This window comes from Malaclemys terrapin, chromosome 22 (assembly GCF_027887155.1).
Source record: "Malaclemys terrapin pileata isolate rMalTer1 chromosome 22, rMalTer1.hap1, whole genome shotgun sequence".
Classification (NCBI taxonomy): Eukaryota; Metazoa; Chordata; order Testudines; family Emydidae; genus Malaclemys; species Malaclemys terrapin.
Genome location: NC_071526.1, coordinates 11,792,664 through 11,812,029, shown reverse-complemented (window position 1 = coordinate 11,812,029; position 19,366 = coordinate 11,792,664). Strand labels below are relative to the sequence as shown.

At 40.3% G+C, this 19,366-nt stretch overlaps 1 protein-coding gene across 2 annotated transcripts in view; it reads left to right on the top strand.

Moving 5' to 3' along the window:
- LOC128827877 (calcipressin-3) overlaps positions 1-19,366 on the top strand; it is a 79,383-nt gene that overhangs the window by 13,885 nt on the left and 46,132 nt on the right. Inside the window, exons 3-5 of one of the 2 annotated variants that reach the window (XM_054012075.1) lie at positions 6,186-6,359; positions 7,293-7,464; positions 8,538-8,690. In XM_054012075.1, coding sequence (XP_053868050.1) covers positions 6,186-6,359; positions 7,293-7,464; positions 8,538-8,690 — 499 coding nt within the window. Of the gene's footprint in view, positions 1-6,185; positions 6,360-7,292; positions 7,465-8,537; positions 14,650-19,366 lie in introns of those variants that run through there. The other variant, XM_054012074.1, reaches the window with a different exon arrangement.

The following is a 19,366-nucleotide window of genomic DNA, read 5'->3' as shown; positions in this document are numbered from 1 at the left end:
GAACACAAGACTACTACTTTTCTCGCTGATACAGTTTGGTTCTGTAACTGATTATCCAAGTCACGATGAAGGGCTCTAGCCTTTCTGGTAATAATGCATCTTTGTTAGAGCTAATCAGATAAAGGCTTTTTTTCACAGAAAATTTCAACTTTTCAGCAAAAAATTGAAAACTGAAGTAATTCTGCCCAAACCCAAAGTAGTTTGATTTGGAAATACAGCAGAACTCCATTTATCCGATCTAATTGGGACTGGGGCCAGATTAGATCATCAAAAATTTGGATAATCTGGAGAATGGCTGCAGCACCATCTAGCTGCCAGAGGAGAGATCATCTGCTTCTGGACCTGTGTGCACTTGTTGTTTGGTTAATAAGGAGAGCTGGATAACGGAGGGTCAGATAAAGAGGCTTCTACTGTACTGGTGTGGTGATTCATGGGGATTGTAGTTCACGTGCCTCATGCTCCCATTCTCCTCTATAAACCAGGCTCTCTGGTCAGATTACATCTTCCATGATGCATCATACTATCCTCTCTGGTGAGGAGAGCCAGTGCCTCAAGGGCTTTGGTCCAGTGACCATGGTGCATCACGGGAGATTGTCTGGCTGGGAAGCCTGGCCCGCAGAGGAGAATGTGAACATGAGGCAACTGGAATAAAATGCCTGTGAGATAGCATGGCATCCTATCCAAACTGAAATATTTCCGTATCCAGCTGAAATGATTTTTGGTTTTGGTCCACAATTGAAATCTTTTTGTTTTTTACACTTTCTTTTGTTGAAAAATCAAAATTTTCTACGGTAAGAAGACCATTTTAATGAAAAATGTTGTTTAATTGAAAACCCAGTTTGCCATCGAAAAACACTTCTGATGAACAAAATTTCCACCAGCCTTAATCTTTATATATAGTGTTGTTCATTCCAAAGCACTTCATAAACGTACATGCAGCACCACAGAAATGCTGCCATCTCTGGGAAGAAGGGTAACAGCCAGGTAGTGTACATGGCATTGCATAACAGTGGGAGAAGGAAAAACAAAGGGCAAGTTCCTGATCTTATGAAGTGTCTTGGGATTTCTAGTGTCCTTTTTTAAGAACCACACTAGCCAAGCCATGTTATAGAGTCACTCGCCTCCATAGCCTAGAATTCAGTTTTATAATGCAGTTCTAACAGTTTTCAGATTGAAATAATCCCTGCCCAAACTGGTCATGGAAACAATGCTAGAATTCTGTCAGCAATAGGTGTTTAAACACATTTCAGATCCTAGAGTCTTGGAGGTCTTTTTTCTTCATTACCCTTAATCGCGAAGGCCTATACTGCTGTCTTCACTGCATTTTTTCCTGTGTTAGGAAAATGTCTTTAAAAAGCAGTTTTAAAAAACTTCCTTGAAACATTATTGTACCAGATGATTAGGGTAAGACTTGATTTGAAATGGACTGGTCTCCGTAAGCCAAGGAGAGTAAACGTTAAGAATGACAAAAGGAGAAGTTATGCTCAAGGTGGGCTGCTCAGCAAGATATAAACCCGATTAAACAATTCACAGAAAAGGGAGAGTATATCCCTGCAAAATATACAGGTACGCCGATTTCCGGTCTGCCCGATAGGAATCTGTAAGATAGCATCAGCAATTTCAGGGAGTAGGGATTTCACTCCCTAGTTCCCCAACGTTCCTTCCAGTGGGGAGGAGTAGAGGCAAAAGAACCCAGCATCCAATAGAACAAATGTTAAGTGGTGCCCTGTCAGCGATGGCCACATACCATGTTTTTAGAAAATCTAGATATTCTGGCTGCTGACTGCTGCCCTTTTCTCTTTTTGCATCATCCAGGATGGTTCAGGATTTGGTTTTTTCGTTGCGTTGTAGATGTGTTCTTTGTCCCTTGTTGACCCAACGTATTTGTCTTTTAACCATTCCCTCGTGCAGATGGAGTTAATCTGTTAACTAGTGTACACTGGTTTATGTTCTTTATGGAACTCATTTTGCATTCTAGAGAAGTCATTTGTGGTTATTCCTCCTGATGCAGTGTACTTTGTTCCCTGCAGATATTGCAGTAGCTACAAGGACCTGTCCAGTGGCTTTCATTGTAGAATACCTACAATCTGATGATTTTTTTGTTCACTATAATCCTCATTATCTTATCTCCAGTAGCTGCATGAACCTTTATCCTATAAGTCTGATCAACTCATATAATTCCAGATTTATTTGCTTTATTCCAGAGCATTTGCTGCCTCTGCATGTTAATTTGACACCATCTGAAAATGTAACAACTCATGAAATGGTGCGATTTTCAAAGCCATTTAAATACAAGGTCAACCAGAGTGAGCACGATAGTGAACTAGTTTGCCTCTCTCCGTGCTTTACATTTTTGTTTTACCAATAGCCTCTGCTTCTTATCTCTAAGCCACTTGGCAGTCCGATTTTAATTGCTCTTTTCCAATTACAATATATCACAGCTATCGACCTTGGAGATCCTTGATGCTAATGCCAGGAGCTCTAGAGCTAAAGGCTCAAAGGGGGGGAGGGTTAACAAAGAAAATATGTTTCTATTTTTGGCAATGGGTAGCCTCAGGCATCCACACACTAGTACTTCGGTGTCTCACTGACCCTAACAAGGGTGTGTGTAATGGGAGGGTTGTTAGCACCCTGGCACAGAGGCTAACCAAGGAGGTAGCCAATCTGGGAGGAAATCAGAGCCCCTTTTATCCTTTTCTGTTTTAATTTAGTTTACTCTTACCATGGTTTAACTCTTGGGGTTCTGTTTTAATATTCGTTTTAAACAATTAACTGTTAAAATCTGTACTACAGAAGCTACTAGAAGTGGATAGTGCAGATAGACTGGAGATGAATCATAAATCAGATATGCAAATAATTTTTAAAGCAGCTTACAGATCTGCACTTGAATAGGGGAGGGGACGTTATATAAGAGCTGTTGCTCTGTCAGCCTGCTATAATCGTATTCCTGTGGTGCAGGAGAAAGGTGCCGGCTGTTGAGTTTTTCAAATGGCTTATTTTCAATTGCCGAGCTTTCATTTTTTTTCTTTTTTCCCCCTGCAGAAAATACCTAGTTCATCAGCCATTAATGTTATAGATATCTTCAGTTTAGCGTGAGCATGGGTTACTGCTAGGTCTCTGTAGGTCCCCAGAAAAGCTAACTTCCAGCCCTATATGTTGGCACTAAACTTCTACTAAAGATGAGTCAGGTGTGGCCCAAATATATGTATATGAGTCATCGGTGAGCAGAAATACATTGTCATCAATGGGCTGAAAGCTTATGTAGAGAGACACTGTCTTGAGTATTTTAAATAAGACTCATTTTAAAATATTCCTGTATCTGGTAGAACATCTTTTAAATATTTTCTTTCTGTATTCTTCTCTCAAAATAAAAAACAACAAACCATACAAATCCATCTCTGTGTTTGTAAGGACTTCAGTACCTTCAGCATCTGTTACCTTTCAGAAAGTTAGTAAAACTGTAACCGTTAAAAACAAAACCGAAGAGGAAATACTTTCTTAAACAAGCTACCCAAACTGCTCCAGTTCTTCCTCTGTAGAGCTGGCATGATCCCATCATTCCTTTTTTGTGTGGAGTGTATTGAAAACATGTACCACAAGACATTGGCTTTATAATTTGTTTCATATGTGTCTCTGATAAGCGTCACTTGTTGCTACTCTTTTCCTCTTTCTATGTAAGTACTGTACTCCAAAAGCATTACCTGGGCACATGAGGTTAATGTATGGAGACATGCTAGCGCTCTGTCTAATGACACTTGGATAATTGGCTGCCACATGAAATCATTCTGTAAGGTGTTTGTCCCGTGGGCTTTCAGAATGCAATCTGCATTGGCATGTAAATTCACATGAAGCCGTCTTTTGAACTGATATATTTTAGGACGAGGTTAAATTTTCTCTAGATGTAGTTTGTGAGCAGTACTGAGTGACCTGTTAGCAAGCTCATCTGAGCTGATTGATTTCAGTAGATAAGACATGATTTCAGAACAGGCCAGGATTGTGTGTTAGGTCTATAAATGGAAAACTTATTATGCAGGCTTATTCCTAATGCTTGCAAGAACAGAGCTGCTTTGATATATTATTTGGCTTTTATCTGTTTTATGAAACTCTGCTTTGTCAGCCTCTGGACATAGATTTCAGTAGCTTGATTTAGTTCTCCCTATATCTTCTTTTAAGGGGTGAATGCACAGCAGACACACTTACTGAATCAAATGGAAAATGTGCTGTGTGTACACATACTGAAAGTGCATCCAAAAATCAGCTCTTTTGGTGGGGCTTGCAGGGTTATCCTCTCCATTTATTTTATTCTTCTAACTTTTCTAGTGAATTTGGTGCTTGCAAAAGGTGCTGGATTGACCGATCTGGAGTCTGATTTCACGCTCTGTCTACATAACCGGAACAGCATGGACGTGTTTCTCTTATGCTGCCCTCCACACCCAACTCACCCTCCTGTAGTTCAAGGAAACTTCAAGCTCCATTGGCAAAGCTAGTGGAGTTTTCAAACTGTGCAAGCAGAATATATCTGGATCAAAACATAATCTTCCCTCTTCCCCCATTCAAACCCCACTTTGCAATAGTTACACCTATTACATATAAATAGTATATATGTATTACACAAATATTTTTCACGTACCACTTTTCATCTGTAGATCTCAAAGCCCTTTACATAAGTGGGTAATGATCAGTATTCCCATGTAACTGATGGGGTGGGCACTGAAGCTAAAGGAATGCCATGAATTTGAAATATAGACATTTAACTTTTATTTTCAGGTCTCAGGCCTGCCTCCTAGTCATCTTACAATTTTTTTGATGTTAATGATATTTTGCTATCTCTCTTTTTTTCTTTTTCCCCACTGATGCTTTGGCGAAGGTCCACCCAAACAAAAGGTGAAACTTATTGACTGCAGTGTATTCAGCTAGGCAGTGAACTATTTTACTTCAGCTTTTAAAAGGCAAATACATGAAACATACACTTACAGAAAGACTTGTCCGATGCAGAAGTTAACAAATCCTTCACAGTTTTTTTTTCTCTGCTGTAAGTAGAAGAAATTAATAATTGGGGTTGCATTCAATAATAGAAGGCAGGAGAATTCAGACAGAACTGACTTATGTAGTGTCATAAGAACATATGAATGGCTATACTGGGTCAGATCAGTGGTCCATCTAGCCCAGTATCCTGTCTTCCGACAGTGGCCAATGCGAGGTGCTTCAGAGAACAGAACAATCATTGAGTGATCCGTCCCCTGTCATCCACTCCCAGCTTCCGGCAGTCAAGAAGCTAGGGACACCCAGAGCATTGGGTTGCCTCCCTGACCATGAACTTATCTAATTTTTTTTTAACTCCATTGTAGTTGGGGCCTTCACAACATCAGCTGGCAATGAGTTCCACAGGTTGACTGTGCTTTATGTGAAGTTGTGGTAAACTTGCAACCTATTAATTTCATTGTGTGACGCCTGATTCATGGGTTATGTGAAGAAGTAAATAACACTTGCTAATTCATTTTCTCCACACCATTTGTGATTTTTTTAGGCTTCTATCATATCTCCCCCTTAGTCATTCCTTTTCCAAGCTGAAAAGTCCCAGTCTTTTTAATCTCTCCTTATATGAAATTAATTCCATACCCTTACTCATTTTTGTTGCTCTTTTACGTATCTTTTCCAATTCTAATGTATCTTTTTTGAGATGGGACGACCAGAACTGCACACAGTATTCAAGGTGTGGGTGTACCGTGGATTTATATAGTGGCATTATGATATTTTCTGTCTATTATCTATCCCCATGGTGTTTTCGAGCGCCATAGGTGAAAGACACTTACAAGTGGAAATATCTTTATGTTGAGCTGTCACTAGATGGCACCATATGAATTAAGATCTATAGGCCTTTGTTTACATGAGTCCAAATTACTATAAAAATGGAGATGGAATTGACAGTAAAACAAGGCTTAGTTTCAGGTTGGTTAGTTTCTCTTACAAGCTTCTAATAGAAGAGATGTCCAATACACTTCCTGGGCAGGTCTGTACTAAACTTTTAAAATCAAGGGGGTGAGTGAACTAGAGAATCTTCAGGTTCTAAGGGAGTAATTTAGTTGAAGAAACTTAACTGGAGGGAAAAAGTCAAAGGAAAATGTATTTCCACTGATTGAAAATCTTCATTTTGTATCTGAAGAATCTTTCTATTTCACTTTTAGGAAAGATTTGAAGCACTTTTCACGATCTACGATAATCAAGTTACATTCCAGTTGTTTAAAAGCTTTAGAAGAGTAAGGATAAATTTCAGCACCCCGGAGGCAGCAGCAAGAGCACGAATAGAATTGCATGAGACAGACATCAGTGGGAAAAAGCTGAAGCTGTATTTTGCACAGGTATGATGCAATATGTAGATGCTCTAAATGCACTCTTATCTCCTCTCTATTCTGTACTCATTCCTGACAGAGTTCTGAAGTTCCCTCTAACCACACACTCATGCATCCTTTCTCCACTTCAGCGTGAATCTACACATTAGGGACTCTTTTTCCACCTGCAGATGATACAGCTCCGTAATTAGCTGGAAGGGTCACTCTTGAGTGACAAAGCTCTCCCCTCCTCCACAAGCTGAATGCTCTCCTTTTTTTAAAGTGCAGTCCAGCATCTCCTCTCCACAGACACTGGGTCCATGTACAAATTTTGTTGAATTAGTGGCTCAGCATGTGTTATATAGAATGCCAAGTTCATTGTCAGCATTGAACGAAATAACTAGAAACAGTCAGAAGAAATTGAGAGGAAAAAATAGACTTAGGCTATGTCTACACTACGCACCTTTTAGCGACACAGCTGTGCCGCTACGGCCGTGCCACTAAAAGGCGCACAGTGTAGCCGCTGTTTGTCGGCAGGAGAAAGCTCTCCTGCCAACAAAAAACTTCCACCCCAACGAGTAGTGGTAGCTTTGTCTGCAGGCAAAGCGCTGTTCACACTGGCACTTTTCGTCGGCAAAACTTTTGTCATTCAGGGGGAGTTTTTTTTTTTTTTTCACACCTCTGAATGACAAAAGTTGCGTTGTTCAGGTTCCAGTGTAGACAAAGTCTTAGTATTAGGAAAAACTTCGTGACCATGAGAGAAATCTCCCCGCGGAATAGTCTCCCAACGAAGTGGTATAAGTTCTGTTACTTGCAGCTTTTAAAGCTAGACTGGATAAAACACTAGAAGGGTGTGATGAAGAACAGTCCCACATTGCAAGAGAGTGATCTCTCTTCTCTCTCTGTTAGATCCTCTAGTTTAACTTCTGTGATTCTGTTATCATGGTGGTATTGTTTCTTCAGGTCCAGATGTCCAGTGAAGTAGGAGACAAGTCCTACCTCCTTCCCCCAGAACCTGTCAAACAGTTCCTGATATCGCCTCCTGCATCTCCACCAGTTGGGTGGAAGCAGAGTGAAGATGCAACTCCTGGAATAAACTATGACTTACTCTGTGCTGTTTCCAAATTGGGTCCAGGTAAGAATGTCTTCCTGCTTTTGTGGCTGTTCTGTTTCAGAAATGTCTGTTCGGTAGCTTTCGTTACCTCTCTAGAAAAAGGAGTGGAGTATAGACCCAGATCTCCTGGTTGTCCCTACATGGTTACTTGTAGGGACAAAATGGTCCAATGCCTTTTCTGCCAATTTCTTAATTGATTGAGAGAGCTTCAGAGTTTAGCACCCTGCTGGGTTGCATGCTCTTGAGATAGCGCCACATATTTACTTAATTTTGCCACTGAAATCTCAGTGCATATTTAGTTGAACGAGAAACGCAAGGTAAGGTTCAGTTAGTTGGAGTTCTCTATCTTAGCTATTTTCTAGGGTGCCAATCACTGCCATATTTAGATATGGCCACCATGTAATTTAACTGCCAGACCTTTTAATTGACCTTTTCTGGGGACCTTGCCATTTCTTTCCCCTGACAACGGAAACTTCAGTTTCTCAGTGCATGGTGTGACATGCTTTGCTACTGACTTGATGTGTTACTTTGGTCAAAAAATCCCTTGCCCTCACTAGACCTCCATTTTTGCATTTGTAAAATGCGTAAAGTAATAGCCCGACTTACTTCAGAGGGTGCGGGGAGGCTTAGTGTTTGCAAAGCTCTTTTTAGATCCTCTGAAAGGTGTGGTAGAAGTGCATAGTGTATATGATATTGCTTCAGTTTTGTATGCAAATTAAGACCAATATTGCTATAAGCCCTTTAACGTTGCACGTAAATTTGTTTCCATTTCTCCCTCCAAAATATCAATTAAGTGTTGTTCGTGTGCAGAGAGCACAATTTACCAACTGTGGTGGCAATGTATTTCAAAACACGTAAGCAGCACTAGTCCAATCACATATGAAAGTGGACTAAACTAAAGATGAAAAGGGATTAAATGAATCCTTAGATTTTTAGTACATCATTTACTGTGAATGATAATGGAAACATGTTTTGAAATAAAAATAGTTCAGTGATATTTTTATATTTCCTGTGCGATGCTATTACAGATTGGTTACTTTGAGTTTAACTGTCAAGCCTTTTAACTTGCTTTTTCTTTGTGTTATACTCTATAGGGGAGAAATACGAGCTTCATGCAGGAACGGAGTCTACTCCTAGTGTAGTCGTTCACATTTGTGAAAGTGAAACAGAGGAGGAGGAGGAAATTAAAAATCCCAAACAGAAAATCCTGCAGACAAGGCGCCCAGATGCTACTCCAACAATACTAAATGAATCTCAAACATTTGATTGTACACGGGAGGTAGGGGGTACCATGCACTGTTAAGTCTTGTGATGCTGTAAACAATATCTATATGAGGATATTAAATTAATACATGTATTGATGTCTGCATTGCTGCATTATATATGGCAGCAGGAGATTTTACTTGTAGTTGTCTCTCATGTTCAAGTTCTTAGATGCCAATATTCTAAACAGCACTTTAATTTTTAAGAACTAACCCCTCCCCAAGTGTAGCAAATCCACCAGATTTAAAATAATGGCAAAGCAGGAGGTTGATTGTTTTGAAGATATGTTCACATTTTCTTGATCCTGTATAGCACGATGTACCAAATGCTGAAACAATATCTTATCAGTACCATCTATACTATTGGTTACAAAATAGTTTATTTTATAACAGTCAAATGTGATATTTTTTGTACTGGTACAACAGCTTATATTTAATCAATATATTTATTAGAAATGTAATATACAGTGTACACTAAAATTCCTCCACAGATTGGCCCATTTGTGAACATGTTCCGGTTACTTTTCTCAGAAATGCCAAATACTTTTTATTTTAAAGGTACCTTTATGATTTGACATGAGGCACAAATACATGCGCAGAATTAAATAAGTTGTAGTTGGCAGAACTGCAATTGGGGGGAGGGTTGGGGGGAAAGAAGGGAAACCACAGACCACTTAGGAGGCAGATGGAGTTTGCCTCTAAAATATTATGCTGCTGTAGGATGGTGTTACAGTGATAGGTACAATTGGTCGCATCGACAGTTGATTAAAATAAAACTGACTTACAGGGTTGAGTGAAACACGGTTTCACCTATAGAATGTTAAGCCTCCAGCCCTCTCTAACAATATTGTAATGTCCCCCTGTCGTGGAGATGACTTACATTATATGGAAAGTGAATAATCATTAGATTATGATTGTGATATTTGGGGATAAGAGGTCCAGGGTTAGTTTTTAACTTTTGCTCCTAAACTTTTACAGTTTGCTTCCTTTTTTTAAGACAATCAGTTGCTAGGATGGTTCAACCAATCTCCACTCTGTTTTTATCCAAGTTGCACTCCTGATTTACTGTTCTGATTAAAAACATGGTATTTTTCATGGCATCCTGTATGGCTGATAGCACATCTGCAACTTCTGAAATAGGAAACACCTTTTGAAATATACATTTGTGGTTTTGTGAATTTCTGTGTTAAGTGTTTTAGTAGGAGGAAATATGCCTCAGTTTAGTGGCACATGCTCCTATGGTTTTATGCTATTTTATAAGCAACCTTTTTTAGCCTACACAGATTTTTTTCTATAAAAAATAGTTAAGAAATTCTTTGTGAACAAACTAGGCTGTTTAGGTTCATATTTGATTCTGTACATAAATCACTCTGAAATTGGCCTTTACCCAAATCATGATACTGTTTTTTAATTATGTATAAAGTGGTTATTGAACTCTCAAAGGCATTTTGACTTGATTGACAGCAAGAGAGTGCATTAATGGTGATAAATTCAAACAGGCGCAGTAGAGATGACTTCAGTATTGTGTCGGCTATCGAGTCTTTCCTGCCATCAACTTCAAGTTGCAAAATGGGATCCTGCAGGCAGGTCCTCATTTTGGAGACAGGAATAATATACATTTGAGCGGGAGGAAAGTAAGACAAATCTTTCCTCTTGTGTGTCTTGCGTGTATTGGCATAACATTTATGTAGCTCTTTATTATCAAGCCATTCAAAGTCTATCTTCTCTTTTTCACTGTTCCCCACCTCCAGTTGCAAACTTATATTGTCAGTAGGGCCTTGTGCATTTTAAAATGCCAGAAATCAGTTGGGGATTTTCTGTAATGTTACATTTTGGTTAGTTGTTCATTTACCCCCTCGTAAATGTTGTTGTAAAGTGGAAAAACTTCAGGAATGCCGTCTTATTGGGCAAATGATCAAGTCAATAATGCTGTTGTGAAAGTAGCTTGTGTGAAATGTCTGACTTGCATTCCAGCATAAAAGATCCATGGTGTAAAAAAAGACATGGAATAAAAATAACAACAGTGCCATTCAATGTTTTCCATTAACTGTATCAAACCGGGGCCCATAGGGAATGTGTAATTTGTCTTGTTTGGAAGCTGGGTATCCTAACAAATCTGTATGCTTGCAAGTTGAATGAATCGTCAACACCTAGGGTTTGTGGTGGTCTTCCTTCTGATTTGTGGAGTTTGTTTATAAGCAAATTAGGAGTAAGGCAACGATTATGTGGCTTAAAAATATTGCCATGAATTAAAGATAAAAATTGTCCTTGCACGTCCACACTCTGAATGCTTGGCTTTGAACTACTAGTGCTTGCCGTGAGCTAATTTCAGCACTGCAAAAACGGTTGATTTTCAACATGTTTTATAAGAACAAACTGTTCTCACGTTTTTGTTGTTTTGGTGAGGTTCTATCATTTTATCCTAAAACTGGAAAATGCCAATATCCCACACCCTTATGGTAGCTGATCAGAACATTCTCTTGGAAAGTTTTGGATGGGAGGATTGTTTTGTTTTTCTTCTTACTAAACTCCGTTTCTCCAACTCAGTTGATCAACCAAGTTTTATTTGCAGCAGAATACAAGATACTTTCCCCTCCACTATAGAAAAAGTCCAACCTCTATTACCACTGTTAGGGAATATAAGTTATTCTTTAGATACCTGGAGTGAGGAAAAGACCTTGGTGCAAGAGATGAAAGAATATTTTTGATCAAGCAAACCAAGGTGTTCTTAAGCAGTCTTTGTTGAAATACTTGTCACGTATGTAATAGATACTGCCACTGGCATTGGTTGACATTTGCTTGATCAATAAATCCATCTTATCAAGCCCTTGAGTATACAGCTAATATGGGTCAATCATTTGGCCCTGAGGATCTGCAGTAACCTATATGTCCCATATATGAGATCTACCTTGAAAAGAGCTGAGGTGTATGCTAAACAGCCAAATTCATCTCTGGTGTAACTCTTACTAGTCAGTGGCGTTTCACCAGGAATTAACTTGACCCCTTCTTCCTACCTTGAATGTTATTCTGATCAGTGATATCATAGTGTGAATTTTGACTGGGAGTTCTTTTAAAACATATTTATTTGAACTTGTATGCAAGTAAAAGGGTTGTCTACCCAGAACTTTTGGGTATCTGAAAAATAAAATTAAACAGCAAATTACCCTCAACAGCCAACAGAACTAAACCTCCTACAAAATTCTCCTCCCCTCCCCAAAGGTCTAATCTCTATCAAGCCCCCCTCCCCCCCCACACACACACACTTTGCAGCGCCTCGTATAAATAGATGAGACTTTGCAGCATTTTAGTTGAATTCTATCTCTTTGTGACTTATGGGATGCTTCTACCGAGCACTCAGCAGACCAGATTAATAGGAAAACAGCCCCTTCTTTGGGAATGTGGTAGGAGGCTCTTTCACATTGCTTTGCTCATCTTTGGCACGTAATCCTAACGAAAGGAAGGTATCTGACTTTATGATGCCAGTAGCAACATGCTTAATTTAAATCGTATTGACTACTCTAGTTTGTAGCCAGACTGACTGCTTAGCCTAAAAATAAGTGCAAAGATGACAGAACTCTCACAGAATGACCCATGGTTGGAGAAGACCAGTTAGGTGAGTTACTCCGCTAGTGTAAATCAACGCAGCCCAGTTGAGGACAACGGAGCTGTGGCATTAGCTGAGTATCTGGCCCATCTACTGAATGATCAAAGTTTGAGGAAAGTAATGAGTTTTCAAAACTATTTACGAAAACAAATACTGGAAAACACAGACACTTGTTGCTGGGGCTTCGGCGCTATGTGAAAGGTTCATTGAAGAGATGAGAAGAGCTATAGTTTCCCAGTTTGGATAATTCACTTCTCCCCCGCTCAGATGATGGTAACTAATTAGTTGCAGCCTGTGTAAATCATTGAATGAATTAAGCCTCTTTCTCCTTCTCTCAAGCTATTGGGTCGCCCTTTGTGAATACTCTTTTTGGAATTAAAACAGACTGCATATGATTTGTAAGAGGCAATGCAAGAGAAGTAGATGGACAGTATTTACTGGCCTGTTCTCCCATTTGTTTTGGTGGGAGGCTACACAATTAGAGAGCTCACCCAAAATGGTGATTGATTGATTGATTTTTTTAAACCGTGCAACTACAAGGTAGGAAGTTTTGAATCCATATGAGGTTCCACAGTGTCTCACTCTGTCCTCTGTGTTCGTATTCATATGGCTCTCCTCTTCACTGTATCTGAGCACCTTGCACTCAGTAATGGATGTTATCCCTGATGAGATAGGGAAGTACTGTCATCCCCATTTTACAGATGGAAGAGCTGAGGCACAGGGAAGATTGTGTCTTGCCGTAGGTAATGTAAGCCGTGTATGGCTGAGCTAGGAATTGAACTAGTGCCCTATCTGCTAATAATCCTTTCTAGGCTTGAGCCAATCCCTCTTTGAGTTGACAAACTCCCTGCTCCTGTATGTTGGGGATACTAGATTCATTTTTATTTTTTTGTGGCATTTCAGCTTTCGCTCACAATTGAGACTATGTCCGTTTTCCCTCCATCCAATAGAAATTACCATTTCACCTACCTGCTCTTTCCTTTAGCCCATATTTTGCTTTACTTAATCACTAAGGGCTTGTCTACACTGCGAAGTTGTCAACAAAACTTTTGTCTTTCACGGGTGCTTTAAAAAGCCGCCCCGCCCGCGAAAAACAAATGTTTTGCCGATGCAAGTGGCAGCGTGACTGCGGCTTTATCGGCAGGACAACTCTCCTGCCGACAAAGCTAACGCCGCTCACAGGGCTGGAAGTGCCAACAAAATACCGAAAAAGAGCATTTACACATGCTGTGTAGACAAGCCCTAAGATGGGTTTTACTTTCTCTCAGTGCAGTTCCCAGCCAGCAGTTGTTCACTTTACAGGTGCTGAAATCTTTTCTCAAATTGGGAACTGAACATCAGATGCATATTCACACACAAGAAAATTGCAGTGGTTTTAAGTGTGGAAATTTTGTGTATCAGCGCACTTTTGTGTGCCTAAAAACAAGGTTTTTGTGACTGTTTGTGTTCCACAGGCCTGTTGCCATCACATACTGTACTTGCATGGCTTCTGCTATGTACCTCCTTAAAAAAAAGAACACTATATCATGCTATCTCCTGGACTTCATAATGTCTTTTGTGAAATGTACATTTTTTATAGGAGGGTTCTGTGTCTCTCTGTTTAAAATGTTGACTTTGAATAGATCTGGACTTCAAAGAAAACTGATCTATTAATTTCCATTAATCCACTATTTTTAACACCCAAACATTGCATAATTAAAGGATTACATTTGGGAAGCAAGAGGAATGCATCAGTTGAGAACAACTGGTGTCTGTCGTCCTACTTGATTTCTATTTCACTCTCTTGCTGCTGCTTTGTGTGAAGTGTTATAGTTGCAGGAAGTATTGAAGTAAATTCCAGCTGTTGATCACATGACGGCTTGTTCCATAGACACATGTTTCTCTTGCACATGTGATTTCTGTACTATTTGGTCTTTGCCTAAATCTTCCATCTCTTTCATGTCGGTATGTGACCATTTAATTCAATAACATTCTTTATGAATTGAGAGTACAATCAGTTTTTCCTAGATGCAGTTTTTGCCTTGTGTCCTGTATTTTAGATGTACATTACCATTTTTGTCCACCTGTCGATGCGTGGTGTGTCTGTGTTCTCAAGACGAACTACAATAACATGCACTCCATATTATATTGTACCTGATGTGACAATCCAAGCTGTAGTCCATGTAGACTGGCTAAATATGACCATGCTATGTTGCTCTGACAACAAAGTCTATAATGTTCTGTAAAGATGGCAAAGCAGAATGTGTGGTTTGGGTCTTTTTGAAGCTTTTGTGATTCCTGGTAAGTTTTGTTTTTCAAAACTAAGAAATAAAATTAGTTTATTTTTGTTTCTTAAACTCATTGAAGGAGACTTCTTTCTACTTCGTGTATGTATGATAATGTCAACGTATCCCCCACATCAGACTACCCTGGGGTTAATATTACTGTTTCAATATTGTGGTGCCAAATAAGCACCTCTCCTGGACTGTACAAGTGGGAATGGCTAGCCTTTGTTTTAGCTGTTGAGAGGGGAAGGACGGTCCAGTGGTTAGTGCACTAACCTATGACTTGGAAGACATGGGTTGATGTGCTTGTGCTGTCATGTATGACCTTAGGCACTTAGCCTCCCATAGCCTGGTCTGTAAAATGGGGATCAGAGCACCTCACAGGGTGTTGAGGATAAAAACATTCAAACTCATGTGGGGCTCAGATACTTGTAATGGGGGCCACATAAATATGATACAATACAGCCCTTTGGATTTTGGAATGGTGTGTGGAAACTGTCAAGCTTTTAATATATGGGAAAGGCACCTAAAGGTTTGGATAGATGCCCTTTAATGTCTACATAAATCTAAATCAAACAAACATACACAGACCTATATATTAAAGGGAACCGCTCTCAGCCTGTAGGTGGAGTTAAAGTTGAAGGGGAGGTTGGGGAATGATGATCTCTGGGTGAGGTGTGTGCTGATGGAGTGGGGTGGTTTTCTCATGTGGGATTGAAGGGGTATGTCAATAGGTTTTGCTGGGGGATTTTGTGATCTGTTCATGTTTCTGTGTTCCTAGGGGATAGGAGAGACTACAGTGGACTGTCCCCTGTCCTTTACACTAGCCCATGTCCTTTAGCCAAACTTTGTGGCATTGGAACTGGGATGGGTTGGGTGCCATCCCTTGTTTGGTGCATGTGAGATGCTCCAGGGAGAGTTGGGGGTCATTGTCTTTTTGTTGTTGTTAAATGGGGATGGAAATTATTGTCCTGTAGGGGTGAGATGCTCTGTGAGGAGGGAGAGATTGGGATGTATTGGGTAGGAAACACCCTACTTTTAACCTCAGGAGGAAAGGATTGGGATGGGATGGTGACAACTCGAGGCAGCTTGAGTGAAGTAACCCACCACGGGCACAAAGCCAGTGCGCCAGGATCTGCATTGTCTGCCCATTGGCTACTGGGTTAGAATTTAAAATGTTGGTTTTGATCTATAAATCCCTAAATGCCCTGCAAGCTGCCTGCTTGAGAAATTGCCCCTCTCCCAGTGCCATGCTGTCTCCTTCCGCCCCCAGACTCGAGAGCCCAAGCCATGACATCTTGCAGTTTGAGCCATTCTTTTTAGGTGACAAATCTGAAAAACTATTCCAGATGGGGGTGCTAATAAAGGAGGTTTTAGAACAAGTTGATTAATTAAACAGTAATAAGTCACCGGGACCAGATGGTACTCACCCAAGAGTTCTGAAGGAACTCCGACATGAAACTGCAGAATTACTAACTGTGGTATGTAACCTATCGCTTAAATCAGCCTCTGTACCAGATGACTGGAGGGTAGCTAATGTGATGCTGATTTTTAAAGAAAGCTCCAAAGGTGACCCTGGCAATTATCAAGCACTAAGCCTAACTTCAGTACTGGGCAAATTGGTTGAAACTATAGTAAAGAACAGAATGATCAGACACCTAGATGAACATGATATGTTGGGGAAGAGTCAACACAGCTTTTGTAAAGGAAAATCATGCTTCACTAATCTATTAGAATTTTTGAGAGGGTCAACGAGCATGTGGACAAGGGTGATCCAGTGGATGTAGTATACTTGAACTTTCAGAAAGCCTGTGACAAGGTCCTTCACCAAAGGCTCTTAAGCTAAGTAGGCAGAGGGAAGGTCCTGTCATGGATCAGTAACTGGTTAAAAGATAGGAAACAAAGGTTAGGAAAATAAATGGTCAGTTTTCACAGTGGAGAAAGATAAATAGCAGAGTCCTCCAGGGATCTGTACTGGGACCAGTGCTGTTCATATTCATAAATGATCTGGAAAAAGGGGTAACCTGTGAGGTGGCAAAATTTACAGATGATACAAAATTACTCAAGATAGTTTAAGTCCAAAGCTGACTGAAGAGTTACAAAGTGATCTCACAAAACTTGGTGACTGGGTAACAAAATTGCAGATGAAATTCAATATTAATAAATGCAAAGTAATGTGAACTGGAAAACATAATCCCAACTGTACATTCCAAATGATGGGGTCTAAATTAGCTGTTACTAAAGAAAGAGATCTTTGAGTCATCATAGATAGTTCTCTGAAAACATCTGTTCAATGTGCAGAGGCAGTCAAAAAGCGAACAACATTAGGCACTATTAGCAAATGGATAGATAAGAAGACAGAAAATATCATCATGCCACTCTATAAATCCATGGTACGCCCACACCTTGACTACTGTATGCAGTTCTGGTTGCCCCATCTCAAAAAAGATACTAAAATTGGAAAGAGAAGGGCATATGAGGAGAAATTAAGAAGTGGGGGGCTGTTCAGCTTAGAAAAGAGATGACTAAGGGGGGGATATGATTGAGGTCTATAAAATTGTGAATGATGTGGAGAAAGTGAATAAGGAAGTTTTATTTAACCCTTCCAGTAGCACACAAACTGGGGTCACCCAAACAAATTAACAGGCAGCAGGTTTAAAACAAACATAAGGCAGTACTTCTTCACACAAGGCACAGTGAGCCTGTGGAACTTGTTGCCAGGGGATGTTATGGAGGCCAAAACTATAATGGTTCAAAAAAGAATGAGATAAGTTCATGGAGGATAGATCCATCAATGGTTATTAGTCAAGATAGTCAGGGATGCAACCCCATGCTCTGGGTGTCCCTAAACCTCTGACTGCCAGGAGCTGGCACTGGACAATGGGATGGACCACTGTTCTGTTCGTTCCCTCTGAAGCATCTGACACCTGCCACTGTTGGAAGACAGGGTACTGGGCTAGTTGCACCATTGGTTTGACCTAGTATGGCCGTTCTTGTGCTCTTAACATCAAAGCAGCATCTGGGCAGCTACTTTGAGCAGCTAGCACAAGCCGCACCCACACAAGTCTGTGGACCCAGGATGGGCGTCGTATGTGACAACTTTAACTCTCTCTGAGCGTAGATCAAGGATATGAATGAGTCTGAAAAGTGAACTACCCTTTCCCCTGAGATTAGTCTCCCTAAAAAGGGCTAAACCAGTGTATAGGGCTTTCCCCCATGGTGTGCCAGCTGTGCATGAGGAACCCTTCAGTTCCTAGTACAGAAAATCTAAAAAATCCCCCATTCACGCACCCAATGCCAACTTCCATTTGCTGGCTAAGAAAAGGTGCAAAATAAACCCCACAAGGCTGCTTTTTGCCCTGAGATTAGGGTGATCAGACAGTAAGTGTGAAAAATCGGGACAGGGGGTGGGGGGTAATTGGAGCCTACGTGAGAAAAAGACCCAAAAATCGGGACTGTCCCTATAAAATCTGGACATCTGGTCACCCTACCTGAGATCAAAAAGGAGTGATTTATTCTGCCAGGTAAAGGGATCACTCATCATGACCCTTCAGCCCACAATGTGATATTGTCCCTAGGAAATGAGTCTGTTAAAGTGGACAGATGTGACCTAGGTTTCATGTTTACTATGTTCATAGCAAGCAAAGCCAAATTAATTGTAGATGTATGGCAATTAAAACTGTGCACTTCACTCTCATTTTTGACACTGTGGTTGTTGAATCATTGCTAATACAAAATGATTCTCCTGCCAGTCCAGGACTACTTAGAGTTTCCGGAGCTTTTTCTCACCAACTAACTCGAGAACAAACAAACACTTTGCTGCACACCTGGCTTTGTGTCTATCTTTTTCAGACATTTGGTGTAAATTCATCCATGATCAGGTCTGCGGACAACATCAACATTTGGAGTAGTAACCACCATAAAGAAGGATGGAACCGAACTGCAAAGGGAGCTGGAAAGATTAGAGCTGTGGATGAGAGGAGAGTCGGTCCTAATAAAAGTAGGTCCTACACCAGGGGAAAATGCAGCACAGATACAAAGGGGTAGGGGAGGGTATAATCAAGGCGCTGCATCACTTTCAAATATTACATTAAAATCATGTAACATAAACTGAGCTCTCTTGTAGCTGCAAGAAAGGGGTAAGATCAGGATTGGGAGGATCTCTGTATTAAATGAGAACCGAGAGTCACAATGTTAAATGTTTGGTTAGATATTGTAACAGGGCGACTGTTCCTAAGGCCTTGTAGAGATACGCTAAGCACAAGCGCCTCAAGATGCTGAAGGAGGAACTAGGGACTGGGAGTCTGGACTAGAGGAGACTCTGCAGGGCAATCCTAGGAAGAATCAGACTCAGGAAGAAAGTTTGGGTTGAGTTTTCTTTTGTTGCTCTTTGGGTGACCAATAAAAAGCCTCTCAAAGGCACAAAGGACAACTAGTCTCCTAACTCCCGTTGACTTTCAGTGGGAGTTTGGCACTCATTTAGATTAAGTTATTTGTGACCGAACATGGCCCCTGATTTCAATTGGCTCCTCGGTGCTACCGTAATACAAATTAATAACAATTCTGTGAAATTCTCCCCCAAAGCCAAACCCCAGGAAGGGTGCATGCTTGGACTTTGCATAGGGTGTGCAAAAGAAAAGGCTAACAGTACTTACCTCTTTTGGTAAAGCACTTTGAGATCTACCAGTGAAAGTTCTGCATAAAAGCTAGGTGTTATTACACACTCTTCAAAGCATGTTGAGAACTTCACTTACTTACAGTGTATATATCTTAATAGAAACATTATGAAAATG